We start from the raw sequence: 25,606 nt of genomic DNA on the forward strand, positions 1-25,606 counted from the left end.
AAGAAATGGGCTTCAGCAGCGGATGTAATGCGAAAGCAAGATAACCGCTGGTCCTTAAGGGCAACGGAGTGGATTCCAAGTAAAGTCAAGCGTAGCAGGGGGTGGCAGAAAGTTAGGTGGGCGGATGAGATTAAGAAGTTTGCAGGGACACGGTGGCCGCAACTGGCAAAGGACAGGGTTAATTGGAGAGACATGGGAGAGGCCTTTGCCCTGCAGTGGGCATAGTCAGGCTGATGATGATGATTAATAGCAGTGAATAACGGATACCAAAATGAAAAGTTAAGAGCCCTGAATTAATGCTGGACATGACTAATGTTATCATGCAGCTTTGTAATTGGTTACCATCTATGTGTCACACTCTTTTTCTCTTCAACCAGGTGTCACTGACGTCACTTCTAATTATTCTTGCAATTCTGGGTTTTGTGATCGTGCGGATGGGAACCTTCATGACTATCGTGTAAGTAGCATGGGCTCAATCATCAACTGTTTCCAAGATGTCATAAAACTATACCTGCTCTATGGTTGCAGGCCCTCGCCTCCTGGTTCTTATGTGTTTGCTGACAGGGGCATCACAAAGGCTATTGGTGTCATTGCATTTGGTAAGTGAAATTTGTAGCACACAGTTTGCTTTGTCACCCACCTATTGGTGGAACGGTTGTAGTCTGCGACATATGATGCATTGCTGTTTGAGAAAAAAAAAATGAAAAGAGGCTGAATGGAAATTGCAGAAAATGATGGTGACAGGGCTAGAACAAAATTAAAAAAAAAATGAACATCAAGCATCGCTGTTTGTTAATTTGTTAACACAGTAAAACACAAATAAGTGGATATACCACACATTGAATTAAGTGCTGACTGAAAAGTAATCGTATTGTCCTTGGAACAGGGTTCACCATAGAATGTGCAGCCTTCCTTGAACTACACTGCCGGATGTGAATAGTCAATGTGTTAAATTAATGCCAAAGTTTCTGTTCATGAAAACCAATTAACTTGTGTAGTGCACACTGCTCTGAGGCTACGAGGAGACATAGCAGATCGCAAGTAGTGCAAATTAGTTTTTAGCCAGTGAAGCCCGACAGATGAATTAATGATCATTAGGACACTGTTGTGACCTCCTTGTATCAGCTGTGCACGCCTGGCTGTTATTCTTAGCTGTCAGAAGCAATGACGAGCTTGTGCTAATTACACATAGTGTTTACTCACATAATTTGTGCACTTTTTTTTTTTCATATTAAGGCTTAAAAAAGGGGGTGCACAAATCATGTGAAAATTTTCTAAACACATCGTAAAAAGAAATCTGCAAAGGTCATAATGTGCAATATATATACTATCTCTCTGTATAGTATACAGCTACTGTATACATATAATATATGTACTGGATATATATATCCCCCCCCCCCCCCCCCCCTATCGATTCTATCAATTTCTATCAATTCGGGCATTGTTAACTGATTGGAGAACAGTCATAAGCGCATACAGCAAAACCAAAGTGTGTGAAACTGGAACAGTACCATATTTCCAAGAGTCTTTATCTCACAATAGTGTTGCCAAAGAGCAAAATATTGGTAGTTTTCACAGAAAAGGTCTCATGCATTTTCTGGCTGTCACATCTGCAGGCAGCTGCTGTTGATTGGTTGTGTAATAATTGTGCATCCTTGCAGCCTACATGTGCCACCACAACTCGTTTCTGCTGTTTGCTGCACTCAAAGATCCCACCCAGAGGCGGTGGAACAAGGTGACCCACGTCAGCCTGGCCCTCTCCTGCGTCATCATCGTGCTCTTTGGCATTGGTGGCTACGCTTCCTTCAATGTCTATAGCCAGGGTGAGCAGCATCTGCTCTGGAATGGCAGAGAAGATATGGGACACAGAACAAGTCATCAAATTTTTGTTCTTTCTTTGTGTCTGTGGTGACATTTGTTTGGCCGCAAATTATGGATTTACTGCTGGGAAAATTGTACTTGAAAATGCAACATTTTTTTTCCGAACACTGAATTTAAACATGTGACACCAGTGAAGAAAAGGACTCCATGATCATTAAATGGAAGTGGATGGTGGCGTGCTCTCGAGATCCACAAAAATGAAGAAGAAAAGAATACTGGTCATCATGACTAATTTTCAAAAACAGTGTGTGGCAGAAGTATCCACGAGCCTGCATTTTATTTTTCTGCCTGTCTTAGCTTATTACTGGACTGTGGAAATTGGACATAGGCAACTTCAATTTGTTTTCAGTGTTCCTTAATGATGTATGCAAAGAAGCCAGAGCTTGAAAAAAGAAAAGCTAACACAGCAGCACACAGCTGCGACCAATCCTCCACACCTAATTTCTCGTCCCACCTGCTGTATCTTGACAGTCGTGGTCACTGAAAAAACCTGCTAACGAATGTGGCAGCAAATCTGTTTACTGTGTATTCCAGAGACTGACTTGTTATACTTCTAAGCTAGTGGTGCCACTTTATAGTACCACCGACAAGAATAAATGAATAAGATCATCATGATCTACATCATGAATAAGATTCAACTTGCCCAACTTTCCACCTCACTAATTACTACTACTACTAGTAATGCACTACTAAGTAGTACTAATGTATTACTAATTCCTTTCCAGTGCTATGTAACCCACTGTCTATTTACCAAGTTGCAGCAATGTTTTGCACATGTTGATAATGCTCACTACTGCACTGCCTACGAACAGACTGTTCGAAACTGTAATTTATGCCGGCACAACATATTTGCAAGTTGTTGACCGAATGGCCTGTGACTTGCTTTTGACAGGAGATTTGTTTGAAAACTACTGCAAAGACGACGACATTGCCAATGCGGCAAGGCTGCTCTTCACGCTCACCATAATGCTGACATACCCTATTGAGTGCTTCGTCTCTCGGGAGGTGAGAACAAACAACTTGCTCTGCCGCAGATTTTGAGTGTAAAAATGAATTTATAATTTGTCAAGTTCTACAGCCTTTGTCAAAAGTATGCATGTAATGTAGCTTGTTTTTACACCTTCAGTGTTCCAAATCTCTTGAAGGTGAAAGGACCTTCTGGCACTTCAGGCTTGCTAGGTGGCCCCGCCAAAGGCTTAGAAGCAAGCTGTATATTTTTCATTTTAGCCGAGATGAACCCAAAATAAAAGTAGTAACAGCTAAGACATTAAATGGTGCTAATTGGCAAGTTCATTTGTACATTTTTATTTCAAGCAAGAGCATTGTATTATTCAGAACTTCCAAGCATGCTTAATATAAGCATTGATAGTATTGGCAGTATTGGTTTTTGTGCAGTGTGACGTTTTGCAACTGGAAGCACTACATAAGAGGTGTGACACAAAACAAACGAGACTGGTCCAATACATTATTGTACTTACAGAATCAGTTCTCTGTTAAGCCTCTGTTAAGCCTCGGTTAACATTTGAAATGTTTCCGTGGCTGATTTCTTAAGTTTCACAAGAAACTTGATGTTGATTCGCTCTTCGGTTTTTACATCAGACATTTTTCCGGCAGAATGCAGTTGCACGTGTTCACTCAATAACGCAGCACTCCCAACTGGCGTGATCGGTTCCATCGAAACTGGCCGCATCAATAGAAAAGTTGTGTGGGATGACGTCAGCAAAACAGTTGTTGCCAACTCCACTTTTTTTTTCAAGCTACGCACTTAGTATCGTTTCATTTTGTGTCACACCTCATACATGGGACACTGCAGTGAACCATGTGCACTTGAATGAAATGTTTGATTCCATATCTATATAAACATTACAGGATTTAAAAATGTGGAAATCTGCTTCTGTGTGAAGCAAATACAAAGACTAACTGCATATTTTTGTTGAGCTCCCGGCCTATCTATGCTGTCACAACAGATCCCAGTTTCATCAATAATAAGCGCAGACTGTGAAAGAAAGAGAAAGTAATAGTGCAGAACTTGGCTAGTTGCTTGTTTCCTCTCCTGGGTTATAAGTGGGTGCGATATAAACAGCCTTTATATATAAGTTCATTTATTAAGCCAAGTGCAATGCTATATACTTCAACTGGTTCAGGTAACAGGCTGGCTTTTGGAAGGGTACTCAACGATGTAGTATATGACCTATGGCCTAGACAGACTTTCAGAGAAAAATATTATCCCTTATGTAGGCACAGCGTGACTAGGTCATGACTGAGACACACATAAATAACTTAGACTACACAGACTGCACGGTGACTGCAGTCTTTTATAAGAGGACTGAGCAAATACAAGCCAGGAAAGATGTCAGCAAGAAGACGCAATCTCTGCTGTTATTCATTGCATGTTTACAAGAGGTATTCATAGAGCTATAATCAGAAGCATTAGATATAAGCGTTCACTGGGAACACTGGTAACTCTGCTTTGCAGGTGTTATCCTGCTCAGAGGGTGAATTTCAGTGTATAATTGAGGAACTGAATAGGCAGAGTACCATGATACACTTAGAATTTGATTGCAAGAAATCAACGGTTTGGTGGGGAGCAATTGTTTAACGCAGACAATGAGGTAAAAAAATTAGTAAGAGAACACATTTTTCTGGGCCTGCTGGTCACCAAAAATTCAAGCTGCAAAACAGACAAGAGTAGCAGTACAGTAACAAGAGATTGCAGTGCATTTTGCAGGCACTGTCAAGTTATGAACATCAGCTTACTGATACGCCTGAAAATAAGTATTTAGTCATGCCACGTATTCAATATGGACCCTTTGGTTCCCAAGTAAAACTGTCCGTAAAGTCATCCATCCATAATAACGAGTTGAGAAAAATACAACGAAAATCATTTATTGAGAAAAAAAAAATTGTTATTAGCGTGTGCTTCTGTACATAGCAGTGTGCACTGGACTCAAACTCTGACAGATCATTATCACCGTGGTCTTCAAAAAATTGCACTGCAGTCTGAAGCGCCTTGCGTGCCATGAGATGTGTGACGGCAGGCTTTGTGTTGATCAAACTCTCCATAATGGACTCTTCTCTGCTCGATGAAGTCGCATCCAGTTGCTGGATACTCTCAGCGAGAGAGTTAAGCTGCCAGGAAATTTGTTGGAATGGGGTTGCACAAGACAAGGCCAACAGGAAAGGCCTTTTCCTTGCAGTGGGCCTTTTCCATGCAGCAGACAATGATAAATCCTCTTAGTCTGTTTCTTTTTCAAGAAATTTCTACCCGTACCAAGGTGTAGGTATTGCTTGAAAGCAGTCTATATTTAAATGCCTGTAGCTGCATCAGTGCACTGACAAGAGCCTAAGAAGGTAGCGATGTGTCTGTACTCTGCAGTCTTGAACAACGTGCTGTGCACATAACTCCACTATGTCCTGCTTACTTCTTCCTTTTTTTTTTCAGGTTTTAGACAATGCATTCTTTGTGACTAGATTCCCTTCTAATCTGGTTCGCCACATCATCATGACACTGTTCATAGTGCTGACCACTTTTGCATTTTCAACACTGACCGACTGCCTTGGCATCGTCCTCGAACTCAATGTGAGTGTTTTGTTTGCACAATGGATTTCCACTATGATGAGCATTGCCTGTGTGTTTGTGATGCCTCTGCCACAATGCACTTTCAAACTGCACAACTGCTTCCTTCATGACACAAAAGCTACTTGTCTATAAAAGAATCATAATACTAATGGAAAACAGCACAAAGGATAGGAAACTCGCATACTTAGACAATCGGCTAGACTTTGCTCCTGATTGCTAACTTTTCTGTGTAACTTTTTGTGCCATGCGGTTGAACCTTTTTGCCACGCAGCTGTGACATTTGTAGCTTTCAGTGGGTTCCCCTGTATGTATATGTATACCATCAACTTTCCATTCAACCTGCAATGGCAAGTCGGTTCGTGTGCTGCCTTCCTCTTTCTTTTGTCTCTCGTCCATTTGTGCTGTTCTCCACCATTATGAATTGCGTTAACTAGCCTAAACTTCTGCTTTGCAATTAAGAAACCCAGCACTAAAGCCCTATTGTAAGGTCCCACTACAATGGTTTTGTACACCTTTGTAAAAACAGTGGATCTTGTTAACAATAAAACTAGCCATAAGCAGTAATTCAGCAGCTATTCTGTGAAAGCAGTAACAGTAGCTTGGGAAGCACATGGGAACAGTGCAGAAGAAATGTTTAAGCAAACATCAGCAGTGAAAAGCAACTGACTGTTTCCAGTAAGCCTGCAAAGTGCTGAAAAAATATGCTACCATTATCTGTTCGAGTTTCTCAATTCTGCATGCAGCTAAGGTGGTTTTCAGTTACAGACTTTCTTGTCCATCTATGACCCCCAAACATTTGCGACCTTTCATCTTTGGTTAGAGCCAGACTTTTCCCGATTGCTACTCTCCGAGTAAGTTTCGTGAAAGAAAAGGGGTTGACCTTGATTCCTTGATTTCCACCTGCGAGTAGCTTTCCAAAAGTGCAGCTGTCGTGTGGAATAGGTCGCCACTAAAGATAGCTCATTATTCTGGACCCCTTCCAGAAATATCTCACTAGTATTATATTTAGTGACTAAAAGCTTGGCTGCACTTTAGGATATATTTCAAAAGTACCAGTATGTACCAGGGTAAAAGTACTTGATGCCTTGTGGCCTGGTTTTATTGCATGCTACTCCATGCTCAATTTGATGCTATTGCGCGTTTCGTACAACCGCTGCGATGTTAGCAGAGCTCTCATTATGTTACGTACAAAAGGCATGGTATGCTGATAGAATGCACCGTACAGCAACTGTAAAGAATAAACAGTAACATGCAAGTTGGTAAATGAATTCTTGCTTCTTATTGTAACAGTTTTCATGAATTTCTAGTGGAAATGTAATTCTTATGTCCAAAAAATAACCTGAACAAACCTGAATCCTGCAGGAATAAAGAAAAGAATAATTTTTACCCAAACGTCAATCACATGTATAGTGCCTTAGTTTAAGCCTCAGATAACGCCATATGAAACCTAAACATAATGGGTTGTACTAATACAAGAAATATGACCTGGTGTTATGGGTAAGTCGGCTCATGAGAAAGCACTTTTGCAGCACAGAGTATGGTTGTGCAACTATTAAGTGAGAAGTATAAGAAAAATGTGGGTGTGATAGCATCAGGCAGCCAAACTGAAAAACTCTCAAAGTATTCTGGTATAATCTTGCACTGCAGGCAGCATGTAATGGTCACATAGATGGAAATTCGTCTGAAAAATCTAAGACACATTGCACGTGGTTGCAGAATGTACATTGTAAGATTTATTCAACACTCATGCTCAGTAGCGAGGCAAAGGCACTCATAATGTTTGGCATGATATCCACATCATTTTATACAAACCTAGCATATCCAAGCATGACCTGTTCTGTACAAGCATAACAAGACATTGCCTTTGCGGCCCAAGTAGACAGTAGCATATACCGTATTTACTCGCGTAATCTACTCACTTTTTTTTTTGCCTATATTAAGGCTTCATAAAGGGGGTGGGGTGCACAAATTATATAGAGATTTTGTGAACACGTCCTAAAAAAACTCTACAAAGGTCATAATGTGCAATGTGTGTGGTATACTCTTGCATATAATTCAGCCCCATACTCGCACCCCTTACTGGCCAGAAAAAAAGTTGACTCCAAATATAGTTCAATGCATCATCCCCCACCCCCACACACATTGTGTAGTAGTTCCCCGTGTGATGGCATGACAGACAGCGTGTGTGCAGCTCAAAGCAATAAACGCAGAACTATGCAATCGGAGACAAAAGGTGATAAATTTAAAAAGGCGCACTTGCATGTGGCCTGGCTGAGTAGCGGCAAACAGAACAGCCAACGGTTCGGTAGTTTCGGATTTTGGCGCGATGCATGCTCCAAAGGGTACCGGAAGTTTTCTCTCACAGCCATTCGTATGTGAAAGCGATCGTAAGCGAGCCGAGTGATTGGCGTGCAATTGGCTGTTCATTACTGGAAGCAATTTACAAACGACTGGCAGACTTTTTCTTGACACCACTCCCTCACCTTTCGTAGCCACACGCGCCGATCTTCCCAAGCCTGCATGCTGGTGTGCTTGCGCAGCAGGGAGCATAAAATATGCGAATAAGCGCCTTTTTCAAAAACCCGGGTAAAAAGTTGGGGGTGCGCAAATTATGTGTGGGCACAGATTACGCAAGTAAACACGATATCTACAGAAGTAGGCGACATGAATCATTTGGTTTTCAAGCACATTTGTGAGAAAGGCATTTTCAGAGCAGCCATCACACCTAGCAAGCAATGCTATGGACAGATGAAATTCACAATATGGATGAAGTGACTGTCAAACACAAAGACATAGGAACCAGTGTCCTAACATTCGTCATTGTTATGGTATGCCTGTATCAGCTAGTTATCATTTGCCCACATTAGTAAGTGTCCCACATCTAGAAAAAGATAATCATTAAAGCACAATAACTTTGTACATTTCATAACCAATACATTAAGTCTATATTACTAGATACAAGACATCAGCCTATCACACACTTGCACACATGCACACAGCAGCATCTTTTGGCACAGGTGCCAACATCACAGCTTACGCATACTACTTTGACCATTTATAAAGAAAACTTCAGCTCTGTCTGGACATATGTGTACACAACATGTTTGCCAATGTTTCCAAAAATGCTTATAAGCAGGCCATGTGTGATATGTGACCTGTCTGAGACAACCTTGGTGGAGGCAGGCCTGGCAACCATCAAGACTGGCATGGCTCTCATCTGAGACGGACGCTTCTTCTGTGTTGGTAGCTGTGCTCTTTGCCACTGCAGCTTGGCTTTCCATAGCACCTAGCAGCACTTTTTCTGCACAAATCTAAAGGCCTTTATAAGCTGAGTAGAAGCTACGGATTTCAAGTGAGCTTTTGTTCAATGGCTATGATGTGTTGCTTTTTATGTGGATGGCCTGTGCCACTTGTGAATTTCACTATATTCGCCCTGTTGGTGGAAACAGCAGTTCTTGGAAGTTTTTGCTGCCATAAACATACTGGGTGGTGAAATGCACGTCGATGACACAAGTGCTGTGATTATAACATGCAGAATGTCACGTGTTATCAAAGAACACACAAATAGCTGTTTTGTCAGTGGTTTGCATACACCTGAGAAGATGAGTCATTTGCCCAAAAATACTGCAGGAAATTGTTCCAGGCATACTGCCTCCAGCACATAATAATGTTGGCACAAATAATGACCCAGAAGGAACAAAATAACATGAGATATAAAGTGAATTCAACCATTGCACAGTAAACGTGGGCTTTTACAGGGTGGGAACCCGACAACACAGAATCAGGAATAAAATACGTACCCAGAATGTAATATATAAACACGTTCTGGAATAAAAACTCCTCAGTGTTGCAGTTATAACATTACTCCAATATGAATCATCTGATACTGGGTGTGGGGACACGTCATGGTGTCGCTACAACCAGCACTTCTGACCATTTATGTAACATCATGCAACATTTGCAGCAACATCAGTGGCTGCTTTGACAGTACACCCGATGGTTTACTTTTCCTTTACTGCTTCTCTCTGGAGTTGCCATTTTTATGCAGAAGTATCACAGTTTTGCTCATTACGGCAACCATGGGCCTCTCCATGTGGTCCAACCCAGACCATTACTAACATTACAGTGAGATACCCACCTGGTGCTGACCAAGGACAACTGGGGAATTTAGCTACAAATCAGGCTAGTCAGTATGCCCACTTGTGATACGAGCTGTGTAGACACAGCATCATATAGTTCTGGCTGGCCTTGGGGCCGATGTCTTATTGCTTTGCTAGCAGGCAGAAGATTATGTTGTGTGTAATGTTTCATATATAATATTCCTCAATGGCATGGACAACAGGTCTGCCTATTACTTGCTTTTAAGATGATGAAAAAAAAATATTTACTGCATAATCTTGCATAAGGGCTGCAGCCACTGTTTTGGACTAGATAATTGAGAAAAAAATACGGTTTTATGTTGTTTTTTTTAAGCACGAAATGCTTTTAGCTCCCGTTGTCGGCAGTGTGGTGACAGCAGTGTGGTGACGTCACGCCGAGACCGAGAGCCAACATGGGCATTGAAACGAGAGCATCTGGGCACCATACGAGATATAACAAGACTCTCTAAGTCCTCCTACAGGACTGGCATACAAGCTCAGGTAGCTTCCTGCTGAACAGGTGCGGGTGGTGGTGTTTGGCATTCCTCCCTTCCTTTACAGTATGGTTCGGGTGTCCACCGAGATGACAGAGAACTACTGCGCCATTTCCTTTCCTCAAAGTTCAAAGGTCAAGGCATCGCGCTGAACCAGTGGTGGCTCCTCCCTTCCTGTATGGTGCCCACTGAGATGACAGAGAATTACTGCGTAATCTCGGATGGTGGCGTTCCGTGGACTGCCTGGCAGCGCTACAACACGCTGTCGCGTTCCACTCCTAAAGGCGAAGCTTAAGCGTAATTAATTAGCAGTTAATTAGTATTTAGTCATTAATCAGTAATTATTAGTAATTTTTCATTACTTCGTCATCAATTATGTGTGACGTAATCCAGTGTCACGTAGGCAAAGTGGTGCGGAAAACGCTTTCGCCTCTACGCACTTTAGACAGTTTCAAACGCGCTGCATATACATTCTTGTCAGGCCCGGGTCTCATCGTGTCTGAGTACGCTTCGTGTTATGCCCGTAAACATTTCATGCTTACTCTACTCTCGGTTACGGGAGAGGCAGAGGTTTTACTCTTTTTTTTCATTCATGTGTGGGCTGCACATTCAAATTTCACACCCAAAATTAAAAAATTAAGTGCGGCCCTTACATGAGTTTATACGGTATGGTGTGTCACATCAGTGGTGACCTGTATTAATTTTATTAGTTTTATTTGATCGGAAGGTGACATCCGCAGCAAAAATAAAAAAGGCAGAATGTTTGAATCTTAATGCTGATAACTGTGATGTGAAGAAAGACATTAATGGCTCTGTTATGCAGACATTAGGTTCAGAACTTTAATGTGCAAGACAGTTTGTTTCATTCCAAAGCAAGCATTTTGAAGTCTCAGAAAGCAGGTGCCCCTGCTCAGCTAGCAATGGGAGACAACATTCTTCAGGACAGAGGAAAAGGAAGAGTATCCCAATCTCAATGCAACATTGCATGATGTCACACATGCTATGTCACACTGACGGCAGTGTAAATGTTTATTACTGCCGCTAATATAGCTATTACTGCTCACGGCTACTGTTCATGAAGTGTGATGCAGCAAGATGCAAAGAATAAACCAAGCCTCTGCACATGACACTGCTGTATCCCTCTTCTTGTCAATGAAGGGAGACGGCAGGACACTACTATAATTGTGAAACAGACTTGGCGCAATACTAGCACGCATCAATTACTGAAGGCTATGCAATGGAATGCAGAGGCACTTAGTAACAATATCTGTTACTTTTGGACAAAAATACGCCCAAGTGGGTTTTGCTGTACGGGCAAGCCATCAGTGTGCCTGCTGGCATCAAGTAATATCTACAAATATAGACCTTTTCAAAAAGAGGTCGACGGCTGCTGCCATATTCCGCACTGGGCTGTGCTCGTAGTACACGAAAGAGTTGAGGATGAAGCTTCCCTATGTTCTACCCACAGCCCAGACATCCGGTTTTCCCCGTGGGTCATAAAAAGGTCTATTTATACGCATTGGACACCTCGCATCCTTGTGACTGGAACCTCAGCCACCACAAGTATCGCACATACCACCTGACTGGGAATAAACCACTAAGAAGGGGCCACTCAAAGCCTTGCATACTGTGTCGTAGCCTTGACTTAGCTTTTGCAGGCTTAGAATCATACTTCTGTTTACGCTTTTTTTTTTTTTTTCATTTCTTTGCTGAAGTCTTCAGCTGCATGTGAAGCCTTCAAGCAATACCTGGTCTGTCTGGGCTCCTCTGTGCCATGCCATGCCGTGAATGGCAAGTCTAGCGACTTGTGAACTGCAAGGCAGCACAGATTTACTTGAGGCTGACTTGGGGGCTTGCGGCTATTTTAGTGTGTAGCACACAATCTAAACTTAAAACTGTCAGTAGTAGTACAAGACAGAAAGTCGGTTTTTGTATAATCCCTTCTGCGCTATGTAGAAGTCCAGCCACTCTTGCACTGTGCTGAAACTGCACACTGCAACATCTGACAAGGCCTGTGCTCACTTTTATGTAGCCTGAATAAGTTGTAGCAGCAGTTGAGAGTTCAGACTACTCACATAGTTAATATTCACACAATTTCTTGCCAACAAAAATACGATCTGCCGCTGCTCATCCAACTTCACATGCGTTTCTATAACTGAGCCCTGCAAAAATAAAATTCATACAATCAAATTATTCACCCCAAACTCTTGAGGTTGTAACCAGTGTGAACGATCCTTCCTTCTCTGCCAGGGCGTACTGGCTGCGATACCACTTGCCTACATCTTGCCAGCGGCCACATACCTCAAGGTGGAAAACGGACCCTTGCTCTCTTGGGCCAAGATTCCAGCGCTTATGCTGGCAGTCTGCGGAGCTGCAGTGGCCATCTGTGGCACTGTGGTGGCCATCCTCGACATCAGCTCGGGCGTCTCCTGCAGCCATGGGGCGGACATGCACTACTGCGTCCAGCCAACAGCAAACATCACCACCTAGAGCGTGTTCCCCCCTCTCTGCTCTGCACTCGGGTGCCGCTGCTGCTGTCTTTCCTCTGGTCGGTGTGTGCGAGCCGTGCGCAGACCTGGGTGGGAGGAGAGAGAAGCGCTTAGGTAAACTCGTTGGCTGGATAAAGAGCGCCAAGCAACGTATGGGTATAAGAGTGAAATGCACGGGAAAAGCATCTTCCCCTTATGTCCAAGCCTTTGTGCTGTTCAGCTAATCCTTGGTACGTAGAGAGGCAGCAGCAAGGAAGGAGGCTGGCTAGTGAAAGGTGTTTCGCTGCACTGCTTCCAGAAGATGGCAGGAGTACCACTGTTTACTGCAAGTGGCTACTATCCATCTGCTTATTCCCCTGTGCAAGCACTTTTGCGTGTATCGTCGCTTTCCTTTATGAATGAGGTGTGCTGTGAGGCACTGTGAAAAGGGCCAGGGCTCCTTCAGCAGAGTGATTGAGAGAATATTTTTTTTCTTTTGAAGATATAACATTTGCAGGTTATATACATATATACACATAATGCTGCTTTAAAGTCATGTGCCTGCTTCCAGTACTGTTTGTGGTATATCTTACTTAAACACATCTCTGCATACTTTTTTTGAACTGGTGCCCAACACACTTGCACTTCACTGTTGAACCCAATTTATTTATCTAAGAAGGTGGAACATGTAGTCCAAATGTCATAATTGCGAGAAAATAGCAATTTGTTTTCTAAAGCCTGTTTTCCATATGATAAAAAAATAATTGCGTAGTGCAGCATACCATTGAGATACTGCCCTCATCTCATGGTTCAAGCAGGAGGTTACTCTTTTTTTTACAATGTTTTTTTTTTCTTTACACCCATCTTTGCTGTGACAGTGGCCTCGCGTAGCGTGCCATTTTAAGTTTTCTCTGACAAGCCATCACCAAGAACGGTAGAGAGCTCACAGACCAAAGGGCTGTGTTTGTAAAGTCCACATTTCGTCTGCAATTTCACTGTTGCAATTTTTGTTTTGTTGTTTGTTATTGAATGCAGTTATATATATGTGTGTGCATGCATATACTGTTCCTATTTTAGTTACATGTTGATTGTTCAGCTGCTTACCATACAAGGCAGTAGTAGATGTTTGTTTAAATAATTTCAGAAATGTATATAGACCTGCCACCTTCCAGAAGCTGTGCATATAATTTATAACATCACTCTAAGTCTATTACAAGTGTCCCTGATGCATGTAACCTAAGAGTCGTTTCCCCAGCATCTTTAAGCCAAAGACAGACTTGAAATGATGCAGGCAGGCAAGCTGTCTGAATTTAGTCACAAGTACCCAAAGAGGTGCCTTTGTACATAATATACCAATTGTGCAAGAGCATTCACTGCAGGGGCGAAACCTGTGGACCAGTACACGGCCCAAGCAACTGATACCCAACACTCTCTGCTACTGCAAAATAGCTCAACACTGGCAAGTTAAGAGTACATCACAACACAGTATTTTGTCTTCTTTCAACAGGCTAGTTGGATAGTTTCCACTGCAGAGAAGTGGTGCAGGTCTTTTTGTTTAGTTTTTTTGTGTATGTGCATGTGTGCACATTCTGTCGGGCTCTCCGGCATTTATAAATTCATTCCATGCACTTTCAAAGCTTGTAAGCTTGGCTTAGTGGTGCAATTTATATTCTCCATGGTGTTCCTTTTTGAGACACATACATAAGCAGCATTATTTTGGCCGAACTCAGCAGTGATATTTTTTATGTCAGCATTTTTCTGTAAGAGTTTCAAAAATAAACCAAAATGGAAGGTTACAGTATTTCTGTTCAGTATATGTTCTTTAAATTTATCTTCAGCAGAAAAAATGTGGTTGTCACTTTATAAAGGATGCTGTTGGCAGGATCACTCCATACTTTCACTGCACATTCCAGCATTTATAACCTGGGGTTACTACTCTCTAAGAGAAACAAACCTATTAGTGAAGTTAGCAAAAATAAAAAATGATGCCAGTCTGAAAGCAAGCTTGGAGTGCTTTGCGATGCGCTACATTATTGTAGCAATCTGCATTTCACAAGTGACTACAATGAATACAATGGCTATATCAATATTTGCGCTTTTACAGAGAACATCATTATTATTACTGTGTTGAACTGGTTCTTAAACACAATGTATATGTGAATTAGCATTATCCATCAACCGTACAGTATGAGAAGGCCTTACGGAGATGCTGCACAGGGGGAATTTTTGCAAAACCAGTAAAGAATTACTCCATAATTATGACTAGCAGCAGTGAGCTTCTTACAAAGTACACAATCATCTGAGAGTACTGCAACTGCTTAAATAAAACTGCATGCTATGGCGCACTGCTGTAGTAGTTCAGTGTCTGGCATTCCATAACCGAGTACAACGTTGCAATTCCAACCACACCGCAGCGGCTGCACTTCGAAGCAAACTACACACAAAATTGCCCATATGCTGAAACACTGGTACACATTGAAAAGCCCCAGATGGCTAAAATTAATCTCATGCACTTCACTGTGGTATATTCAAAGTACATTAAAAAAGTGCGTATGATAGAATATTGGAAGCTACATTCCATAATTCGTGGGCCTGGTCCATACTATAATGAAACATGACTTTCATTCTTCATGGGACTATATTTCAACAACATTTCAATTTGATTAACGCATAACATCAAGAGCATCAAAAGCAAGGGAAAGTGCCTTGATGGTTCCTATACAGCTGCGAGTAAGATGTGCAACGCAAAACATGCACTATCGGCAACTAACCACAACTTGCACAGGCATAAAATATAAAGCAGTGTTAAAAACTGATCTCGATGGTTCAGGCCACAATTTCAGCACTGAGATCACCGTATTACATTAACAACAAAAGTTTGAATGCACGTAAAAAGAAATGTGCTACCATTACGGGTTTTAAAACCAAAGCATAAGAGCAATGGAGAGGAGGTTTTGATGAACAGAATCAACCGCATCTCGAAATTGGTTTTTCCTGCCAGTATGGTGCCAGTTCTCTCGAATCAGCACCACAGGCTGACTCGGCATTGTAGATACCAATCAGCATCAGACCTGCTGCCTCTCAAAATAAAGGCAAAAAGACCAGCAGAAGCTGTCAAAATAGAAATGTGCCAGCAGCAACGGGGCAGGCTAAAACACAGTTTAAACTTTTCGTGTGAGCAAGCACGGTGTGCTCTGAATACTAATCCATGCTTCTTGTAAGAGTCCGTGCATTACCAATGTGTCAGCATCTGCTCACTATCAGCCAGGAGTACACGAGTGTGCGACAAGGGCAAGCTGCAGTATGACAATACTCTGTTTGAAGTATTAGCAAGGTGCAACAGTACGCTTTGTGTGCTGCATGCTGAGCACTTCGTTTGAATTTCACTTGCTCTGGTGTGTAAATGCATACTGAAATTCCGCAACATTTAGTTGGACCTTTTCGTCCTTAAACTATACTTGCTTCATATGCCTATGCACTTTGAGTGCTCAATATTCCAACACCACCATTCTAAAAATAAAGAAAAATTAAAATTATATAGGTTCTGCACAAGCATGACAGAGCGGTAGCACTTTTTTCTAAAATTTCTCCTGATCTGAGAGCGTCATGCAATGTCAAAGGAATGAGGTGCGTCAAATGTGTTGGAGAGCCAATGCAATAGAGTTAAAACTTGATCTAATGAACAAATTTTGATTCCCCGGCAAGCACCCACAGGGTTCAATGTTCCCAATGGCCCAAGAAAAACCGAAACAAACTACCACTAAAGGCAATTTAACGAAGTTTTTCTGGGAAGAAAGAAGTGAAAAAAGAGGCAATTTCTCCCTTATTTTGCCCTCGATGTCTGACAGCTTGTTGGCAGCGTGCCAGCAGTAATGTTGAGGTGCCTAAGTAAACGACCCTGGTTTTGTTTTGACGGGGCTGCAAGCGGAGCTGCACAGAATTCCACTCTGTAGTCGGTGGCGCTTCCCACCTTGGTTTTCAATCCGTTTCAGCAGATGGCACTTCCACGCACAGGTGCTTCAGGCTGCCTTCGCGGACTTCTCACACGGGCAGGCGCGGATCACCAGCTAATAAGATGCCGCGATAGCTTTTGGGTGCTGATACATTACGATTTCATATTTTGAAGAACCGGAAAAGGCCTTACTCAATTTTACGGATTTCCCAATTTAAAGAAATAATTCATGGCTGCTCTTCACTTTGCTGTATCGAGTTTTAACTGTATTTGTAATGCTACAGCAATGGTTCGTTGATTATGTGATGAAATGCCCCTCTGACTGGGCTCGTAAGCGCAGCTTTCTTAAAAAAAAAAAAAGAAACGATGGCAACAAAGGCCTATGTCTTTCCCTTTTCTGCCGGTCTTGGAGACTTCACCACAATGTGCCGCAGCCGCACTCACGTAGGCGTGCACGCAGCAATTTTGCAGCAGACAATGGCGCTGTCAGCTTATGACGTCACTCAGGCTACTTCAATATGACCGTCACTGTCAGGGGGAGGGGGTTAGAGCCGTTAACTTCGAATTACAGTATCTCGCTCAAATGCACGTGTAGAGCCCCACATCTTTTTTCAGTAACCATAATAATGCTGTGGCTAGTAGCTGCAACGTAAATGTACGATTTGTTGGTAGACCATGTCAAGACCCTTTTTAGCAGAAGACACAATGCCTGGGCTACTGAGCATACTGCCGAGGGAAAAAATCATCTGCATTTTTTGTTTTGTGAGGGACAAAAGAGATGGCAGATCAGAATGAGAGAAAGAAGAATGAGAAAAAGACTTTATTGAATGTATTCATCATCTTTTCCTCATTGTTCACAGCCAAATAACTGCTCTGAACTAGCTCAAGCTAGTAGCCAAATGACATTTGCCTAAGCTGAGCAGCACTAGCCTGCTCTTTGCACTTATTGTAGCACTTTGCACTTATTGTAGCACTTTGCACTTATTGTATTGTAGCATTGCAGCACTTCCTACAAAGGCAGGCTACAGCTTTGTACAAAGAAGCTGCAGTAAGTAGTAGTTCTTAATGTGCACAAATATTGGAGGATTTTAAACCAGCAACAGTTCAGTGCAGAGAGGCAGGCATCTGTCAAAGTTCACACCCAGGTTTATACATATCAGGTGTCCCAGCTAATGTTAGCCAAAGATTAAAACCATACCAAGGCACTATAGGTCGAGGCAACTTCAACCGTGTGGCTGATGAAGTATTTTTGTATTGTGTTCACTTGAATAACTAAATAAACTGAAAAAAAAAAAAACTTTTTAGCTGTTGTATTTACTGGCGAAAATTCTAGTGCCAAATTGTACAGTGTCCCAAAAAATATCCAATTCATCAGTTCTTTCTGCATTGAAAAGAAAGCACGCAAACGCAAAATCTGAAAAAATCCCACATGGCCACGCGCTCGTGCGCCAGGAGCTCTCAAACGAATTCGTGCATGCAGCCGCGTTCGGTGGCGCCACAAATGTGACGAATGAAAACACACACAAGTGGGCTGTGGCGGCAAAAGTGAAGCAACAGCTGCCACAACGGGCACACTGGTTCCAAATGGCAATATGCAGGCCAGAACACGAAGCAGCGTCCTTAGTCACTGACTGGCGCTTTGCGTCTGCCATCTCTCATGTGGTGTCTTGGCGTTCCAACGCACTGATTTGCCTCTGATATAGTCAAACCTCATTATAACAAAGTTGCATTTTGCATGGAAATTTATTCGTCATATCCAATATTTGTTATAAAAGTAGGCACTCAAATGCCCGCAGAAAAGGTCTGTTAATAAACCCAAGTAAAGGGCACCTTAAAGATGGAAAGCACAGGGTTGAAAAAATGCACTATTTTTTAATTTAACGCGTCGTATAAACATGTGAAACCTCACCTTGCATTTCGTACTGGAAAGCAAAAGTGAACTCACAAATAGGGATGCTGTCCAGGTGAAAAAAAATTGATTTATATAAAAAAAAGATGTAATATTTGTTTGGCGGCAATTAACACCATCGGACAGGTTAGATTTTGCGACGAAATCAACGCAGTGCAGCGCTTTCCCAATGTCAGCTGATTTGGCCACAGGTAGGTTCTCGAGGTACCCCCTCAATTTTCTGGTCATGTCAGCAGCCTCGGCGCTGCTGAGAGCTCGCTCTTCGCCTTCTTCACATTCATCGCTGTTTGTAGCATCATGTGCAGAAAGCCCTGATCGACAGTTTCTTGGTCAGTCAGTTCGGGTGCCACAGCCAAATTGTCATCTGCACAGATGAATTCCTTGAACATAACGTTCAGAACTGCCAGTTGACGCCATGCCGTCTCGCTGAAATTGTCCGCTTGCCTTCCAGTTGCATGCGGAAGCCTTCTGCCCATTTCTCGCAGTTCTCGGCTGCTTCTTCGCCAGACAAGGCGTGGCAAACATTCTGATGGCAGTCATTAAATCACTGCAGCCAGCCACTGCTTGCATGAAAGTCATTGTGGCCTAAGACGCAAACGAGACTTCTTGCCTTCATTTAAAGGACGGCACCTGACACAGGCAGGTCACATGCTATTACGTCCTTGAACCATGCAAACAACTCATCTTCAACATCCTAGTGGTGACAAAGCCTTACACTCTTCTTGTCATTCTTCACGGCGCCTGCAGAGTGGACGTTTGCAATCTTCTGCCTTGCGCTAGGCGCAAGGTAGAGAGCTAGGCGCAACACCGAAGTCCGCGGCAATGTCTTTTCCTTGCGCCCACTGTCAACCGCCCTGAGTATCTCTATATTTGTTTCAAGTGAAACTGCTTTACTTTTTGACACGTTCCACGGTGGCGTCGACAGGATAGACTGCGGGTCAGAAATTGTGGCGGCAGGGGTGGCAGGGGTGCGCGGGCTGTGGTTCAATCACGTGCCGGTCACATGCTAGGCAGCCGTTGACACTAGATCCATTCGCTCTCCCTAGATGGCGTGGAGTGCAGAAGCGCGGGTGATTCAAACACTTTTTAGGTGTGAGCGAGTCAAAATATCAAAATTTAGCGTTTTGAATTTTTTTTTACTTGTTTGCATATTTTGAGCCATGTCAACACAAAAACTGCTTCGGTATAACCGATACAGTGTCAAAGTTTGAATTTTTCATTTCGTTATACAGATAGAACCCCCATAGAAATAAAGCATGGCCAATTAAACTTTTGTTTTACTTCGTTATATCCAATAATTCGCTGTATCTGTGTTCGTTATAACGCGGTTTGACTGTATTAGTGATTTTTCTCCGACCCAACAGATGAAACATCACAGTGACAACCAGGAACGCCACTCAGTGTTCAGTCCTGCGTATCACTACTGGGAGCCAGCATGCCCACTATTTGTTCCAGTGAATGTGGCCAGGTGTTACTCCAGTTTTGCCGCCACAGCCCACTTCTTTGTTTTCACATTTGCGGCACCGCCGAACGCGGCTACATACACGTGAGACTGCTGCATATGGCCATGTGGGATTTTGTAATATTTCACAAGCTTTCTTTTCAATGCAGAAAAAAATTATCTATAGCACACAGCAAAACAAAAACTAATCATTCAGACGTTTTTAAGGACACTCTGCAATTTGGCACTATAAATTTAAGCGAAACTGCAACAGCTAAATTTTTTTTTTCAATTTATTAATTTATTAAAATGAACAAAATACAAAAGTACTCTGCCATACTACATACAGTAGTCAACCATACAGTCGATGTTGCCTGCACCTGCTATGATACTGTGCACATTGAAACCTTTGCTAAAGTTAGTGGCGACACCTGGTATAAACTGCCCCAAAACAACGAGAAACAGGTAGGCCCAACGTGTTTTCAGGGGAATCCCCCAAGGTGGAGTAGATTTGCGATAAGGGAGTATAATTACTCACTACCATCCACTCAAACGCAGCCATACGGCCACAATGGACAGGTATACAGGTTTCCCAGAAGCTTTGGAGAAAAATTCATCCTGGTCCGTGGTACGAACCCAGGACCACTGCTTATCTGAGGCAGCCGCTCTATCAACTGAGCAAACCAGGAAGATTAGCAGATGGCAGAACGAATTAATCAACAAGTGAGGTGTTGATCCATTTGCCCTCGAGGACGAACATTTTTTAAACCGTGAAGCTTCAGGGCAAAGCTGTACAGCTTTCCTGCGTAGCCATGCTTGGGGCGGATGCTTATGAGTAATTTCTTCCTTATTGAAAAACAGGCAGCCGTAACACATGCCACTTGATGTGTTGGTTACAGCCTGTGCCAAGTTCAGCTATGAAAAACAATTACAGGCATTGTTTTAACTAAGACCTGGCTAGCAGCAGCTGCTGCCTGCTTAGGGCACAATTTGGCAGCTTTCCAAAAGCTGTGCACCCTCTATCAGGAACACCATTAAAAACTGCACAACGCTGAAGGCCTTGCCAGGTAAAGTGGCTGGGCATGCTACATTCTCTTGATTTTTAAAGTTTCAGTCTCATCATGTAACTGGTAGGACTGGATTATTTTCACTTCCTCTAGCATACGGGAGGATAAGAAATGCAAGACACATACTTAAAGTGCAGTTTTTTCAAATCAGCTGCAAGCAAGGCCACATTTCTCGCAACAGGTTGTATGCACAAACTGTCACCACTCCTCCACTGCGGTGAGTCATGCCGTGTTTAGCGCTTCAAACTCCTTGGAAGCTTTGCTCTTACCTCCCACTCATGTTTATTGCAGCCTGTGTCGAGTGTTCTTTGTTGCCTTGCCCATCCACACGTGATGTACTGGCTCAAACTGTTCTACCTAATGTCATCTCAGTGTACTCGCACCTGAAGAAAATGTCTGTTGAGATAAACTTCTGATTATGTCAGAACATGACTGTGTGTTTTTTTCACTCGTGCCATTACACACAATGTGGGAAAAACAGCATTAGGTTAATATTACAACAACAAACAGAATATCACTGTAACATCTCATGACAGATAAAATCTCAAAATTTGCCAAGACAGTACACAAAAGCTATCTATACGTTTGCACGTTGGTGTTATTCTCACCTGGAGTATGCGCTTTTTTAGGTTTGGTTTATGGGGTTTAACGTCCCAAAGCGACTCAGGCTACAAAAGAAGCCATAGTGAAGGGTTTCGGAAATTTCGACCAACTGGGGTTCTTTCAACCAAATTTCGACCACCTGAGCAATATGCTGCCTGTTTGTTTATTTTTTTTTCACGACACACTCATAAATGTGCTAGACTCTTCTCTTGTGCAAGAAGACTGGTCAATGGAGGCATTCTACGATTAACAGAAGTGCTGCGGACGAAACAGGCGCAGAAAAAGACGAGAAGTGATTGATAAAAAATGTTGGAAAACGGTTGAAGACAGCATTTCAGGTTCCTTTTAGGAAGAGAGACTGCTTCAGAAGGCATTTCCCATTAAAATCAACAGAGGTTAACACTCTGAGCAGAGAACATAGCAGGTCAGGTATGCGAGATAAAGCTGCTCATGTATACCATGCACAGGCAGGCCAGCTGTAGTGCTGGCAATTCAAGCCAGCACGTACTTCATTCTTGAGATGTTTATCACAGTCAAAATGAGTACAAACAAGAGGGAACAACCACGGCCACAAACTTCGAACTAGCAGCCATGCCACATGTTTATATACCAAATATTGTAATAAGATAAAAAAAAAAATTGCACAAGAACTGTGACTGCAGGCATGCATAAGGCTTTTGACCTGCTATTTTACCTTTTGTCTCTTATTTCTCGGTGTCTAGGACGCAATTAAGTGTTAAACAGAATGGAAGCCTTGTTGGACACTCAAAAGGGGGAGCCACCTTACCCCAAGGGGGAGTGCTTACCCCAATGAGAGGACCGCTACGTGTACTCGCACAGGTGGCCACACCCTGCTGGGCACAGCCGCTGCCTGCTGAACCACGCTGACACATGCTGCAGATGACCGCCGTGCGCACAGCCTTGGCACCACACGAACAGTCCACGCACAACTTCATGGCTGCACAGACATCCCAACAGATCTTTATTTAAACACTGTGAGAGATGCCCCAGAGCGGTGGTGGCCGCGGCTGGCGAAGGACAGGGTTAATTGGAGAGACATGGGAGAGGCCTTTGCCCTGCAGTGGGCGTAGTCAGGCTGATGATGATGATGATGATGGTTTGTGGACGCATATTGTACAGCGAGATGGACAGGATTCACCTGATATGAATAACAATATTTGTTGATTAAGTAACTAAAAGCTTTTTTTTAATTTAAGGGGCAGCATTGTATAGTGAAAATGAAGGCCATCATCATCGAAAGTGAGCCCTGCTTAAAGATTTCCTTAATCGACAATGTGGCTCGAAATATCAAACATCAAAAATATGTATTTGAAGATCATTGGGTTGGCTTTCCCAGATTGGACATTTGTAAAATGGCATCGCTACGTGTGGCATCGCCACCGAAATCAGTCGATTTCTCCTATACACCAAACACACCAACTGTGTTCACATTTGATGCATAAAAAAGGCGGGCGACGCCATTTTATAAATAGAAAATGAGAGAAAGCCAACTGAATGAACCTCAAAATACATACTTTTGAACAACACTGATGATTAAGGAAATTTAAAAAGGGGGCTCAACTTCGGTGTTGATGGGCTTAATTTCACAATATAACTTTCCCCCCTAAAATTAAAGGTAAAGTAGTTTATCAATTAATTTTAGTTAATCAGCAAAGCCATGCTAGGTTCCTAGCTTGTGCTGAATTGTCCTGCAAGTCACGTGCTCAATGTCACGCATTTCTTTTCACTGTGATATAGTATCCTAGCTTGACAGTCACCTCATACCTGCAAGGCCGTTTGCGGTGCATTCCTAGCCTTATTTTTGCGTGTGGTTTAGAAACTGACTCAACGACACAAGCACAATGTCATGAGACATATGCCACAGTGATAATTCGCATGCATGAATCTTCTAGACTGTAAGAGTGTTCAGTTCGGAAAGCTATGTTGATGGAGGCAAGGTCCCGCACAGGGACCACAAACGCCTCGCGACATGGTGCACATCCTGTCCCAGTTTCCTTGCTTCTTTAAGCCTAACCGATGTCTTCTAAGAATGTCTTTGCCAGGTGCCGTTGACACAATGCCTGCCATGGTGAAGCACAGTGCTGGTAACAGATGAAACTTGCCATACTGCAGCCCGCAAATTTGGCATTAATGTTCCAGCACGCGACTCATATTTGCAGCGCACGCTAATGTCGCAGACGGCTTTGGGGCTGCGGCACCATGGGAAGCACATGGCGGGCCTAGCCGCATCTCTGTTGCTGTAACAGCGCTGTGCATGTGCAGAGAGCAGTGGGGGTGGGATCAAATGACGAAAACCCCTCTTCCTCTCTTCATTTTGCCACTCGCCAACTGAGGCCGCTACGGACACCAACGACAACACTGCAACACTGAGCAATGACCCAATGAGAGCTAATGCTTTAAAAATTAACAGGGACATCTAACTACGTTACAGGTTGGAAATGCGCCCACTTTATAAACGCCTCCAATGGATATTATCCGGCCCGGTGACGTCCAGCCAATGGGCGAATTTCATGACCAACGTATTTTCTCCCGATTAGGCTTGCATTAAAACGAGAGGAGTTGTTGACTGCATCGTGCCACGGCATGGTGTTGCACTTAGTCTTACAACCAACCAGATGCCCCAATGCAGCGGCTCGATGATTGTCAGTGCACCGATTTTATGCATTCTGCGCACGGACTTTTCCCACATGCTGGCAGTTAATTTCTATGCGGAAAAAGCAAGTTAAGGTTTGGTTTGGTTTATGGTGTATGCAAAGCAAGTTAACTCACGTTACAAGTGCAAGATCTGTTTAGAAATATTGCAATGCAATACTGTAATATTGCAATACTGTGTTTCCTTGGGACTGCTCCAATATGTGATGCGCAGTACTGTTTGCCTTAGCTGAAAATTTATGGCTCAGTGCTTCCACTTGCCAACCAATGCAGATTCTTTTGATTTTCAGAGTGCAGCTCTTAAGCTGAGTTCATGAGTTCATTTTCGCTGAGTAATGACCGTCAAGCGTTTGAGGCATTCCTCCGCAGTGTCCACTGGCTGACAGTGTGTCACGTGGTCCAGGAAAATGGTAGAAATTGAGCTGGTATTTATGACGAAATAATGAGTTGGTAGTCAGCGCCCATCCTGTGTTTTGTGTTTCTTCTATCTTGTCCTCGTTCTGTTGCGTTGTGTTAGTCAGTTTCGTAGAAAGTATGAACCGACTAGACCACACCAGCATCCTGTTAGAATCCTCTTAGCTTTAAGCGCCTGTTCGTGGGTTGAGCTGCACTGCCGTTGGTGCAAACGAGAGTGCCGCCCCTCGCTCATAGATGGTGCCAGAGTGGTGCACGCCGCGTGGGCCCTTGTCCACCACCACTGCATGAGCGGAAGTAGGGAGGGGAGGTCTGTCTGCGGCGGCACACGCCCACGTGCACCCATGCACCACACTCCACTCCATTGGCAGGCATTCCTGTGAAATATGCTGCACGCGACCGATTGGCCATGTCGGCCACACCACTCACAGCACTGTCAACTAGTATAAGCCGCCTGCTTATATAATACAATGCAAAAGATCCCAGCCAGTTCTTTCTGAAGAATGCGCGATGCAACCAGTGGATCTGCCGCTGCTGCTAAACAGAATGGAAAGTTGGGCGAGTTGGAAGCTGTTCATGATGAAAAAGGGGGGCACAAACAAAACGGAAACAAGGAAAGAAGACAACAGGATGACGAGCTGCTAAACAAGCTGCCCGAGCAGAGGCTCAGCGCCGCTGGCGCCAGAGGAGTCTGTTCGCTCCATCAAAGCACAAGCTCATCGCCACTACTGAAAATTCAAAACATCTACAAAGCTGCGCTCAACCTTTGCATCAGGGAGTATCGTAATCGTTGTTAAATTTTTTTCCGTTCCCCATGTTGGGGCTGACCTGCAAGACTATCTAACACTATGGAAGTAAATGCGGCATGGTTTGCTTTTGCCTCCGCACAATATTTGATTAAAATACAAGGGGTGACTCTCCACTTCTATTTTCGGTAAAAAAAACTCATTACATTCGAGCAAACATGGTATATGTGGGGCACTGT

The 25,606-nt window shown here is 43.2% G+C and overlaps 2 protein-coding genes across 5 annotated transcripts in view; one reads left to right on the forward strand and one right to left on the reverse strand.

Moving 5' to 3' along the window:
- The window catches only part of LOC149341887 (putative sodium-coupled neutral amino acid transporter 11), a 64,745-nt gene extending 43,393 nt beyond the window's left edge, over positions 1–21,352 (forward strand). For both annotated transcript variants that reach the window (XM_089544172.1, XM_089544173.1), the window contains 6 exons: positions 378–457; positions 529–599; positions 1,662–1,823; positions 2,774–2,886; positions 5,324–5,461; positions 12,345–21,352. In XM_089544172.1, the coding sequence (XP_089400298.1) occupies positions 378–457; positions 529–599; positions 1,662–1,823; positions 2,774–2,886; positions 5,324–5,461; positions 12,345–12,584 (804 nt within the window). In that variant the 3' untranslated portion in view covers positions 12,585–21,352. The remainder of the gene's footprint in view (positions 1–377; positions 458–528; positions 600–1,661; positions 1,824–2,773; positions 2,887–5,323; positions 5,462–12,344) is intronic.
- The window catches only part of Wdr24 (WD repeat domain 24), a 74,644-nt gene continuing 50,678 nt past the window's right edge, over positions 1,641–25,606 (reverse strand). The window contains exons 14-16 of one of the 3 annotated variants that reach the window (XR_016282983.1): positions 22,341–22,492; positions 12,396–12,669; positions 1,641–1,839 (exon numbers count right to left, since the gene is read on the reverse strand). Coding sequence is in view for 1 of the 3 variants with exons in the window: in XM_089544171.1 (XP_089400297.1) it covers positions 22,357–22,492 (136 nt within the window). In the remaining 2 variants the exon portion in view is untranslated. Of the gene's footprint in view, positions 1,840–11,414; positions 12,670–22,340; positions 22,493–25,606 lie in introns of those variants that run through there. The other 2 variants (XR_016282984.1, XM_089544171.1) reach the window with 2 other exon arrangements.

The sequence above is a fragment of the Amblyomma mixtum genome, chromosome 5, assembly GCF_055824585.1.
Source record: "Amblyomma mixtum isolate Tamu chromosome 5, ASM5582458v1, whole genome shotgun sequence".
NCBI classification, from domain to species: Eukaryota; Metazoa; Arthropoda; class Arachnida; order Ixodida; family Ixodidae; genus Amblyomma; species Amblyomma mixtum.